This window comes from Gorilla gorilla, chromosome X (genome assembly GCF_029281585.2).
Source record: "Gorilla gorilla gorilla isolate KB3781 chromosome X, NHGRI_mGorGor1-v2.1_pri, whole genome shotgun sequence".
NCBI classification, from domain to species: Eukaryota; Metazoa; Chordata; class Mammalia; order Primates; family Hominidae; genus Gorilla; species Gorilla gorilla.
Window position 1 is genome coordinate 82,488,581 of NC_073247.2, and position 13,730 is coordinate 82,502,310.

Sequence of the window (13,730 nt, forward strand, 5' to 3'; positions counted from 1 at the left end):
GTTAAAAAAATTACATTCTTATATCTTAATATCAGCGATGACATTTCCCTACACTGTAAGCTCTCAATGGAGAGGAATCATGTCTTATTATTTTTAATAAACTCTTGCACAATGCTCATTAACACTCTATATTGTGAATATTTAATAAATATATGGTATCTAAACAGACAGAGATTATTGAAGTATTTGATGCTCTTTTATTTTTATAGTGAATGCACTATTTTTTGTTGCAGTGGACAAATAATATAAAGAATGAAAAAGAGATTATTTTCAAACCTCAAAACTACTGGCAGCTTTTCTCCACAGAATGTTGTGTAACCAGTTGATTGATTCTGCTGTCAGTTGTCTTCCTGTTTGGTGAACTGAAAAAAAAAAAGCTCTGAAAATAAGAATCTAGGTCTATTACATTAAGTAAAGAGAGCTAACTATACTCAGAACCTATAATCTTTAAGTAATGGCTACACACAAAAAAATTCAGACAGGTTTTCATCATCAATTTTAGGTTTACTACCATAATTGATAATATAATGCAATCAGAGTTTGCTAGAATCACAGTAATTCTCCCATCAATCTGTGATAGTTTTCCAGCCTACTCTCTTTTTAACTGATTTTCCACATTCCAAATTAGATCATCATCTGGTGCCTTAATAAGGTTATTGTGAATGAGCAGACAGCAATGCCAGAAATCATTAATAAGAAGTGCTTATACTATTATGTGCTAAATAGATCAGCTCAAGTTCACAAGAAAGGCCAATTATGCCTTAAAGCCTTTGTAAAATACTTTAAGACCATGCTTACACATAAACTTTATTACTTTAAATCTTAACTTGCGTTGATTGTTTCTGGTCTAGACATTTACAGAGTTCAAATACATTAGCACATTAAGGTAAAGTCTAAACTATAATAGAATTCTGCACCTCCTCTTCTGCCCTTTGGCATAAACTATCAATTTCCACAAAAGTCTTGACTAGAACATTAGGAATCTCTGACCCTCTAGCCCAGTCAGCAAATGTAGTTTGTTCCATGACTTACTTAAAAATACTCACATGAGAGTAAACAGCTACTAAATGTATCTACTTGAAATATTATAATACTTTGAGAGTGTAAGTGTAACTTAGATGTCACAATAGAACAGTCTAAGTGGAATTTTAGGAAAATGAGTTATTCTGTGTAATCAAGTTTTCTGGTCAACTGGCAGTTTACTTTCTTTAAATAAAAATCACTTCTGAATTTAAAAAGTCTGAATATTTTCATGAAAGTTCTTAAATTTTCTAAAAAGTAAACAAACTTCCTAGTATTCTTAAGCATAATTCAACTTTTTCTTGACCACTTGAGGTCAACATTAACAACTATTTTATTTTATTGTACTATTAATATATCACAGTGATGCCTTTGGGAGTTGTTATACAGTACAGATTGTTGTATTAAAAATTTGAATCTGTTTTATAAAATTGGTAGAGTTTTTTTTCCTCCCTATGGTCAGGCTATCTGTATACTTCCCTTTAAACCTTTTCTCTATTTGCAAAGTGCTACCATTAAAATGTTAAGAGTAGGAAAACCGGATAACCAAGTTTATCAAAACTGGGTCTAAAAATAATTGGCAAATGCCTGGAGGGAGGGTGTTATCAGTAAAATATGGTTCTTAGAGATCGTCTACTCAGATGACTTCCTTTAAAAAATTAATGACTTTGTTTTTATAGAAACATGAATTGTGCTTATAAAAATTCAAACAATATGGTAGAGTATTTAGAAGAAAGCAACACGTCACCTAAAATGCCACCATTCAGAATAAACCCCAGAGTTAACATTTAGTGAATATAACTCCAATTATATCTCTACATGCACTTAGTTGGAAGGACGAGGTGGTGAAGAGAATTTTCTAAGAAAGGGATCATACTATCTGTGTTCTTCAGGGTACAGAAGTTCTGCAGGGAGGCAGAGGATTAGGGGAATGCTGAGCAGATTTGGCTCTACATCTCTGCTTTAACCAGAAAAACTCTAATCTATTTCATTCAGGGTGGGGTTCATATAAGATTGCATCACAAAAGGATGCTGCTGCTGAAAAGAAGTTAGAAACCAGGAGTTTAGTTCACAATCATCATTTTATAGTTGAAAAAAAAAATCAAGGTCCTTTGACTTGTTCAAAGGTACACAGCTAAATTGAGATCAAACTAGAGATATTAAATTAGGCTTGTAACCTCACAATATTCTACCACATGTGAGCTTTAAGCTCAGAAGTTTGTCTGTTTTCAATGATGTTTTCTTATTTTTGCTTAGTTTCTCATTCCACTTGCCCAATTTGTGGGATGTGGACAGGTGAGGTGTTACTGTTAAAAGACCATTAGGGAGGAAGGAAAAAAGGAAGCAGAAGAAATCCATTGACTTGAGGATTTTGCTATTACTCTGACATCTAAGAATTATACACAAATTAATACGTTTCTAAAACACTTGCGAAAATCCTACTGACCTAAAAAGATTTCTTCAATCTTCTCCTTGGCAAGAAGTTCTTCCTTCCTTTGTAAAAGCATGTCAATATGGAGTATCAGAACTTTTCCAATATTTTCTGATGACTTAAAATGTTCATGAATAATCGTCAGGAAATGAAACCCAACAGATTCTCTGTACAATGAGACACAATTTTAAGCAATGTGAACAGAAAAACTGGTTACTGATCAGTGGGACTAAAATGTATTTCAGTGTGAGCAAAATAAGCCAGATAAAAGCATATCTGAACTCAGGTAATGTTATTAAATGTCTAAATAAGCTTAATTTGTCAATATTACATGATTTAATTTAATTTCAGTTTATTAAGCCATAAACATTTTCTATTAACACCTATAGTCAGATAATCATTTCTCTCCTAATATCTAATTTATGTTTTTCCCAGAACTGATTGCAAGCTTTAAAAATTGGTTACCGAGATCCAGTGAAGTTACATGAAAAGACATGAGAAATTTACTAGTTCCTCGGCCAAAACCTCTTTCTAAAAACTTGTTTATGTTTGATTACACAAATAATACACTAGTATCTTCTATTTAAAAATGTAAACAGTTCACGGGTTGGAAGACTAAATATTGTTAATGTGTTGATATTCCCAAAGTGATCTACAGATTTACAGATATTTATCCCTATTAAAATCCCAGGCCAGGTGTGGTGGTTCACGCCTGTAATCCCAGCACTTTGAGAGGCTGAGGTGGGCAGACTGCTTGAGCCTAGGAGTTTGAGACTAGCTTGGGCAAGATGGCAAAAGCCTGTCTCTACAAAAAATTGGCAGCTGTGATGGCGCATGCTCGTAGTCTCAGCTACTAGCAAGGCTGAAGTGGGAGGACTGCCTGACGCTGGGAGGTCAAGACTGCAGTGGGCTGTGATCGGGCTACTGCACTCCAGCCTGGGCGACAGACTGAGACCCTGTCTCAAAAAAACCCCAAAATCCCAATGATGTGTTTTGCAGAAATGGAAAAAATCCATCCTAAAATTAATATGGACTTTGCTCAAGGGACCCCAAAAGCCCTAAACAAACTTGAAAACAAAGAGCAAAATTAGAGGATTTGTACTTTCTGATTTCAAAACTTATTACAAAGCCATAGTAATGAAAATGTGTGGAACCGGCATAAAGATAGACATATAGACCAATGGAATGGAATAGAGAACGCAGAAATAAATCTTGTCATATATCATCAAATTATTTGTGACAAAGGTGCCAGGACCATTTAATGGTGATAGGACAGTCCTTTCAGCAAATGGTGATAGGACAGTCCTTTCAGCAAATGGTGCTAGGAAAATGGGATTTCCACATGCAAATGAATGAAATTGGATTCTTATCTTATATCATATACAAAAATTAATTCAAAATGGATCAAAGACCCAAATGGAAGAGCTAAAAAACTGTTTCCATGGGACTAAGTGATCCTATATACAGAAGACTCTAAAGACTCCACCAAAGAACTCTAAGAACTAATAAATTACTTCAGTAAAGTTGCAGATTACAAAATCAACATACAAAACCCAGAAGCGTTTCTTTGTGCCAACAATAAAATATCCAAAAAGGAAATCAAGAAAACAATCCTATTTACAATAGCATCAAAAATATATAAAATAGTTGGGCACAGTGGCTCACGCCTGTAATTCCAGCACTTTGAGAGGCTGAGGAGGGTGGATCACTTGAGGTCAGGAGTTCGAGACCAGACTGGCCAACATGGTGAAACCCTGTCTCTGCTAAAAATGCAAAAATTAACTGGGCATGGTGACGCATGCCTGTAATCTCAGCTACTCAGGAGGCTGAGGCAGGAGAATCACTTGAACCCAGGAGGTGGAGGTTGCAGTGAGCCGAGATCTCCAGCCTGGGTGACAGAGTGAGTGAGACTCCATCTCAAATATATATATATATATATATATATATAAATAAAAGTAACCAAGTAGGTGAAACATCTGTACACTGAAAACTATAAAACATTGATGAAATTGAAGAAAACAAAAATAAAATAGAAAGATATCCTGTGTTCATTGATTGAAAGAATTAGTATTATTAAAATGTCCACACTACTCAAAGTGATCTACAAATGCAAGGAAATGCCTATCTTAAGTCCAATGGCATTTTTCACATAAATAGAAAAACTAATATTAAAATTTGTATGGAACCACAAAAGACTCTGTGCCAAAGCAACCTTAAAAACAAAAACAAAATTGGAGGCATCACGCTTTCTGATTTCAAATTATACTACAAACCTATAGTAATCAAAGCAGCATGGCACTGGCATAAAAACAGACACATAGACCAATGGAACAGAATCAAGAGTCCAGAAAAAAACCCAAAAAAACCAAGTATATATAGCCAACTAGTACTTGACAAAGGTGCCCAAAATGCACAATGGAAAAAGCACAGTCTCTTTTGTGCCTGGGCTGGGTGCAGTGGCTCACTCCTGTAATCCCAGCACTTCAGAAGGCAGAGGTTGGTGGATCACTTGAGGCCAGGAGTTTGAGCCCAGCCTGGCCAATGTGGCAAAACCCCATCTCTACTAAAAATACAAAAATTAGCCGGATGTGGTGGCACATGCCTGTAATTCCAGCTATGCGGGGAGGGCTGAGGCACAAGAATCACTTGAACCCAGGAGACACAGGTTGCAGTGAGCCAAGATCATGCCACCACACTCTAGCTTGGGTGATGGAGTGTCTAAAAAAAAAATGTGTTTGGACAACTGGACATCCACCTGCAAAAGAATAAATTGAACACATCCTACGGCACACACACAAATCAACAGAAAATGCATTAAAAACTTAAATGTAAGACTTGAAACTGCAGAACTCCTAAAAGAAAAAAATAGGGAAGAAGCTCTTTGAAATTGGCCTTGGCAAGGATTTTTTTTGTATAGAACACCAAAAGCAAAGGCAAAAAAAATTTTTAAAGCAAAAACAAACAAATGGGACTATGTCAAACTAAAAAGCTTCTGCACTGCAAAGAAAACTTCAATAAAATGAAAAGTCAAACTAATTTACATTCCCATCAACAGTGTAAGTGTTCCTATTTCTCCATAGCCTCGCCAGCATCTGTTGTTTTTTGACTTTTTAATAATTGCCATTCTGACTGGTGTGAGATGGTATCTAATTGTGGTTTTGATTTGCATTTCTCTAATGATCAGTAATGTTGAGCTTTTTTCCATATGTTTCTTGGCCACATAAATGTCTTCTTTTGAGAAGTGTCTGTTCATATTCATTGCCCACTTTTTGACAAGGTTGTTTTTTTTTCTGGTAAATTTAAGTTCTTTGTAAATTCTGGATATTAGACCTTTGTCAGATGGGTAGATTGCAAACATTTTTTCTCATTCTGTAGGTTGCCTGCTCACTCTGATGATAGTTTCTTTTGCTGTGCAGAAGCTCTTCAGTTTAATTATACCCCATTTGTCAATTTCAGCTTTTGTTCAACCATTGTGGAAGACAGTGTGGTGATTCTTCAAGGATCTAAAATCAGAAATACCATTTGACCCAGCAATCCCATTACTGGGTATATACCCAAGGAATATAAATCATTCTATTATAAAGATATATGCACACGTATGTTTATTGCAGCACTATTCACAACAGTAAAGACATGGAACCAACCCAAATGCCCATCAATGATAGACTGGATAAAGAAAATGTGGTACATATACACCATGGAATACTATGCAGCCATAAAAAGGAATGAGATCATGTCTTTTGCAGGGACATGGATTAAGCTGCAAGCCATCATCTCAGCAAACTAACACAGGAACAGAAAACCAAACACCACACGTTCTCACTCATAAGTGGGAGTTGAACAATGAGAACATATGGAGACAGGGAAAGGAACAACACACTCTGGAGCCTGTCGGGAGGTGAGGGTGAGGGGAAGGAGAGCATCAGGACAAATAGCTAATGCATGTGGGGCTTAAAACCTAGGTGACAGGTTGATAGGTGCAGCAAACCACCATGGCACACATATACCTATGTAACAAACCTGCACGTTCTGCACATGTATCCAGAACTTAAAGTAAAAAAAAAAAAAAATACAGAATGCCCCACTAAAATTAGAATTTCAGATAAACAAAAATTTTTTTTTAGTATTAGTGTGTCCAGTGCAATAGCTGGGATGTGCTTATTCTAAAATACTAGACATTGTTTATCTGAAATTTCAAATTAACCGAGTCTTGTATTTTATCTGGCAACTCTATTCATGAAACACCAGTTGCAAGAGATCTCGCCTTAATAAAAAGAGACCCATAGTTTAAAAAAAAGAAGTACCTTATTTATACATAGGTAGACATCCATTTACAAGGGTTATGATTAGATCAGTTTACTTTGAATCAATAAGTATTTCCTTAACTCTCTGCTACACAAATTTCAAATATATACCAAAGTGGAGAAAATAATGTAATGAACCTACACATCATTATTATCAGGCTGTAACAACATCAAAGCCAATTTTATTTAACCCATCTTTCCACCTCATTCACACACAGAGACACACACACAGACACACACACACACTCATGCTTTTGAAGTAAATTCAAGACATCCTATTAATCCACTTCCAAGTATTTTAATTATCTATCTCTTAAAGATAGAAACTATTTTTTGTAAAAATCATAAACATAATACTATCGTTACAGTTTAAAACTTAACAAGATATCCTCAGTATTCTTAAGTATTTAATTACTGTTCACATTTATGTAACTGTCTCATACATTATTGATTTTAAGTGTTTGACTCAGGATCTGAATAAGATTCATACATTTCAATTGATTAAAATATCTAAGTCTTTTTAATCTAAAAAAAAGCCAACAAATACCTTGATTTTGGACTTCTGGCCTCCAAAATTGTGAGAGAATAAATTTCTGTTGTTTTAAGTCATCCCATCTGTGGTAATTTGTTACAATACTCAGAAAACTAGTATATACAATAACCAAAATCTTAAAAATAACTCAACAGATGAGCTTACAGCAGAAGGGAGAGGACAAAGGAAAGAATAAGTGAATTTGAAATAAAGTAGAGTTATGTGCAGTGGTTGGTGCCTGTAATCCCAGCTACTTGGCAGGCTGAAGTGGGAGGGCTGCTTGAGTCCATGTGTTTGAGGCTGCAGTGAGCTATGATTATACCACTGCACTCCAGCCTGGGCAACAGAGTGAGACCTTGTTTCAAAGAAAAGAAAGAAAGGAAAGAAAGGAAGAAAAGAAAGAAAAGGAAGGAAGGAAGGAAGGAGAAGGAAAAATAAAAAAGTAGAAATTACCTCATCTGAACAACAGAGAGAAAACAGACTGAAAAAAAAACTGCATGGAGCCTCAGCGACGTGTAAGACAACAAAAAATGTACATTATGTCATCAGAACCCTGGAAGAGGAGAAGAAAGGTAGGGCAGAACAAATAAATATTCAAAGAAATAATGTCTCAAATATTTGGGAAAAAACATAAACCTAGAGATTCAAAGAGTGGTGCAAACTCCAAACATGATAAATCCAAAGAAATTCCATCCTAAGACATGTCATAGTCAAATTCCATCCTAAGACAAAGAAAAAAATCTTCAATGCACAGAAAGAGAAATGATACCTTACCTACAGGAGCCATTTCACTGCTAGGAATTTACCCACTTGATTTGAAAACTTAGATCTACTCAAAAATCTTCCCGTGAATGTTTACAGCAACTTTATTGATAATCACCAAACACAGGAAGCAACCAAGATGTCCTCCAATAGGTAAATAGATAAACAAAGAGATGAGCTATCAGTCACAAAAAAGACATAGAGGAACCTGAAATTCATATCGCTAACTGGAAGACGCCAATCTAAAAAGACTACATACTAAATGATTCCAATTACGTGACATTGCGGAAATGGCACAAAAGCAAAAAGAAGGGCCAGTAAGAAAAATAGAGAGTGAAAAGATGTGGTTGCCAGCATCTCAGGAAGATGAAGAGATGAGGCACAGAGGATTTTTAGGATGGTGAAAATACTATGTGTGATACTATAATAGCAGATACGTGTCATTATGCATGTCAAAATCCACAGGACTTTACCACACAAGTCAATCTCAATGCATACAAATTATATATATAATTATATATAACTAGGTATTATATATATTGTATATAATTTGATATTTTATATATATATATATAATTTGGGAGGTTGGGGGAATCCTCAGATATAATAGAGACTGTGACAAGAGACTCTAACAAATGTGTGGAACAACTTCACTAAAGGAAATAGGAGGACTAGATACTGACCTAAGTAACTCTGGAAATAAGTAGAGTCTGTAAGAATAAAGGCAAAAAGAACTGCACATAAGCACTGTACTCTGGTTGACAAAGTTGTTTCTCATGAGGGTACAGGTGAACAATTCTGATACTGCTTTACATGTATACTAAAATTGAACAATTAAAAAATTAAGTAAATGAATGATGGATGGTAAGAGCCAGGTTTCCCACTGTTGGATTGGGAACAGATAAGCAAGGGTAATCTGCAAGCAAGGCTAGAATGATCTAAGTGCTAATGAATTAGAATAGGAAACATCAGTAATAACTTATGTTTAACTTAATATAGATACAGATGTTTACATACCAAAATATTTATATATATATGTCTATATACTCAGATTAGTATACACATATATTTTATTTGCTCTGTCAACTAATAAGGCCTAGAAGAAATGACACCCCAGTAGCAACAAGCACAACTAACATTCAGATCTTGGTTACTAATATACTTTGCCAGTGAGAGGAACTAGACCTCCTAGGAGAAATGGTTGATTCCAGGATTGGGGCAAGAAATGTACAAGATGAACCTAGAACATTCTGTATTGTCAGAAAGAAAGGAATTGCTTATAAAAAACAAAACCACCCACACTGATTGGGGTATGTCAAAAGGGTGCAGGAGTCAATTAAAAGAGCTCCCAATGGCCAAAGCTAAAACAATCTGAACAACAAAAATGTAGTATTGAATTATAACCTAAAGAATAAAATACATATTCCCAAGTCCGTATTGATATAAAAATGGTTGAACAAATTAATGAATTAGGGAGAAGAGACAAATTTCCCACGTAGAAGAATTCAAAATAATTTATCTAGATAACTATGCCTTTAAGCAGGGGAGCATAACTCCACAACTGCAAAGAATATAGTATGTAAAAAGGAAAAATGGATAACTTCAAGGTGTAAACACTTGATGAATACTCAGCCAACTAATCAAGGCTAATATCAACATACGTAAATCATATTGACAGTATATACCCTTGATAACGATGTAATGAAAATGGTGCTTTATCTGAGTGATCTTCCTCCCCAAACCCATAACCCCAGTCTAATCATGAGGAAAATATCAGAAAAAATCTAATACATAGGTATCCTACAAAATACTTGACGGGTAGTCTCAAGACTGTCAAAATCATCAAAAAGAAAAATATATCTAAGAAACTACTATGGCCAAATGAAGTCCAAGGAGATATGACAACTAAATGTAATGTGATATCACAGGTAAGATTCTGGAATAGAAAAAGGATATTAGGTAACAACAAAGGAAATTGGAATTAATGATTGATTTTAGGTTAATAATAATGATGTATCAATATTGGTCCATTACTTTTTTTTTTACTTTTTTTTATTATACTTTAAGTTTTAAGATGGCAATACTAGGGGAAACTGTGTAGAGTGTATATGGCAACTCTTTGTACTATCTTCTTAATTTTTCTGTAAAACTAAAAGTAAACTAAAATATAAAGCAGAGGTTAGGTACAATGGTTCACGCCTGTAATTTCAGTGCCTTGGGAGGCCAAGACAGGAGGATCAATTGAGGCCAGGAGTTCGGGACGAGCCTGGGCAACATAGTAAGACACCCTGTCTCTACAAAAAAATTAAAAAGAAAAAGAAAATTAGCTGAGTGTGGTGGTGTGTGCCTGTAGTCCTGGCTACTCAGGAGGCTGAGGCAGGAAGATCACTTGAGTCCAGGAGTCTGAGGTTACAGTGAGCTACAATTGCACTCCAGCCTGGGTGCTAAGAGTGAGGCCCTGTCTCTAATAAATAAATATTTTTAAAAAGGTTTTAAAAGTGTATATAGATCAGAAAATAAAAATTTAAGTGGCAAGCTTAAGCTGTAACACATCAATAATTACAAATAATGTAAATGGTCTAAATATGCCAATTAAAAGAAAGAAATTGGCAGCATAGACTAAAAAAAATACACCAAGAAAACAATCAGCAAAATCAAAAGGCAACTTACAGAATGGAAGAAAATATTTGCAAACCATATATCCAATAAGAGGCTAATATCTAAAATATGTAAGGAACTCATTTAACTCAAGGGGAAAAAAATCAAACAACCTGATTTAAAAATCTGCAAAGAACTTGTACAGACACTTTCCCAAAGAAAACATACAAATAGCCAAAAGATATTAAAAAGATGCTCAAAATCACCAACCATCAGGGAGATGCAAATGAAAACTACCTGTTAGGATGGCTACTGTGAAAAAGTCAAAAGATAAGTGTTGGTGAGGATGTGAAGAAATTGGAACTCTTGTGCACTGCTGGTGGGAATGTAAAATGGTACAGCCACTATGGAAAATAATATGGCAGTTTCTCAAAAAAAATTAAAAATAGAACTACCATATGACACAGCAATTTCACTTCTGGGTACATATCCAAAATAATTGAAAGCAGGGTCTGGAACAGATATTTGTGCACTCATATTCATAGCATTATTCACATGTGCTAAAATGTGGAAGTAACCCAAGTGTCCACTGACAGATGAATGGATAAGTAAAATGTGATGTATATACATACAATGGAATATTATTCAGCCTTCAAATGAGAGAAGCCTGTGATGTGCAACAAAGTGAATAAACGCGGAGGACACTATGCTAAGTGAAATATATCAGACACGGAAAAACAAATACTACATGATCTCACTAATATGTGAAGGCTAAAAAAAAGTTTAAACTCAAAGTAATAGATAATAGAATGGTGGTTACCAGAGTTTCGTGGGTGGGGGAATGGGGGAGATGCTGGTCAAAGGATATACACTTTAAGTTAAAAATTGATTAAGTTCTGGAGACTTAATGTACAGCATGGTGACTATAGTTAATAATAATGTATTATATACTTGAAATTTGCCAAGAACAGATCTCAAGTATCCTCTCAATAAAAAAAGGTAACCATGAAGTGGATATGTTAATTAGCTTGGTTGTGGTAATCATTTCACAATATGTAGGTATACCAAAACATCACATTAAATATACACAATTTTTAATTGTCAATTATAACTCAAAAAGGTAGGGGAAAGTCCCAAACATGTTCTAACTGTAGAGTGTGTACAAGAAACTTACTTCAAAAAAACTGATATGGGAGGGTTGAAAATAAAAGTTTGGAAAAAAATATACCATGAAACCATTAATCAAAAGTAGGAGTGGCTATATTTTTTATTTTTATTGTGGTATAGTTGATATACAATAAACACTGCACATGTTTAATGTATACAATTTGATGAGTTTGACATATGTGCACACTCAAGATATCACCACAATCAATGTGTGACTCACTTTATTGCAATACTTGCTTTATTGCAGTGTTCTGGAACCAAATGCATATCTCTGAGATGTTTGCCTGCATATAGTTCTATGTCATTTTGTCACACATGAAGATTCATGCAACTACCATGGCAAACAAGAACTGTCTTATCACCACAAAGATATCCCTCATGCTACCCTGTTACAATCACATCTACTTCTCTCCTTCTCCCCACCATCCCTAATTCCTGGCAACCGTTAATCTGTTGTCCATCTCTATAATTTTGTTGTTTCAAGAATGTTACACAGATTCCTATAATGTCACCTTTTGAGATTGGCCTTTTTTTTCACTCAGCATCCTCACCAAATTTTAAGACCTCTGTAGGGTAAAAGACAGAAAGGGGAAGATATTTGCAATACATATAACAGACAAGGTTTATTGTCCACTACGTATGAAGGGCTCCCCAAATCATAGTAGTAGCAAACTTCATATAGTGGCAAACTTTATATAGTGCTTACTATGCATCAGGCACAATTCTAACACTTTGCAGATATTAATACATTTAGTCCTCACAGCAACCTTATGAAGTAGGTACTTTGATATCTCCATTTTTAAAATGAGGAAACTGAGGCACAAAGAAGTTAAAAACGTACCTAAAGTCATACAGCTGGTTAATGGTGGAACAAGGATTCAAATCTAAGCAGCATATTCATGACCACTACACAATATTGCCTCTCAACAAATAATAATCAAAAAAGTTAACAATTAGTGAATACCTATCATAGTTTATAACTTCTACATATTTTATGTACATAATCTCTTGTAATCTGACAACAACCCTAGAAAGTGTTATAATATCATATCTCATGTTACATATAAGAAAACTGCAGATGAGGAAAGTGAGGCACAAGCAACCTGCCAGCTAGTAAAGAGAATTGCTAGGATTTGAAACCAGGCCTACTGATCCTAGAGCTAGTGCCCTCTCCCTATCAGTATACTACTTCCATTCTATATTAGGAGCTTGAACTTTCTCAATTACACCTTCTTTTTAGCCCTCTGGATACCTCCCTCCATACAGGATTCTTTTCCTCTGCCTTGGACATGCACAATCTCCCCTATACTGGTGTTAGTGGGGTTGGATTTTCCCATTTGTCCCTCTACCATTTTTATCCTTTCTTTCCAATTTACCGCCAAAATATTCCAAACAGATAGGTGATCTACTACAGCTATCTCTAATTCCTAACATCTCATTTATCTCTTGCATTTCTCCTGTCTGTTCTACATTTGCTTTAGATAGGCCATATGTATCGCACTGCAATTAACAGTACAGGTTCTGAAACTTGCCAGCCTGGGTTTCGATCCTTGCTCCACTACTTACTAGCTCTGTGACCTTGGTCAAGTTTCTTAACTTCCCTGATATGGTTTGGACATGTGTCCTCACCCAAATCTCACGTTCAATTGTAGTCTCCAGTGTTGGAGGTCGGGCCTAGTGGGAGGTGATTGAATCATGGAGGTGGATCCTTCATGAATGGTTTAGCACCATCCCTTTGGTGCTATTCTCATGATGGAGTTCTCACGAGATCTGGTCATTTCAAAGTGTGTGGTATCTCTCTCTCTCTCTCTCTCTCTCTCTCTCTCTCTCTCTCTCTCTCTCTCTCTCTCCCTCCCACCCTCCCTCCCTCTCTCTCTCTCTCTCTCTCTCTCTCCTGTTCTGCCATGTAAGATGC

At 35.4% G+C, this 13,730-nt stretch overlaps 1 protein-coding gene across 2 annotated transcripts in view; it reads right to left on the reverse strand.

Moving 5' to 3' along the window:
• Nucleotides 1–13,730, reverse strand: part of TEX11 (testis expressed 11) — a 383,978-nt gene that overhangs the window by 151,957 nt on the left and 218,291 nt on the right. For both annotated transcript variants that reach the window (XM_055376139.2, XM_004064340.5), the window contains exons 14-15: nt 2,468–2,619; nt 277–362 (exon numbers count right to left, since the gene is read on the reverse strand). In XM_055376139.2, the coding sequence (XP_055232114.1) occupies nt 277–362; nt 2,468–2,619 (238 nt within the window). The remainder of the gene's footprint in view (nt 1–276; nt 363–2,467; nt 2,620–13,730) is intronic.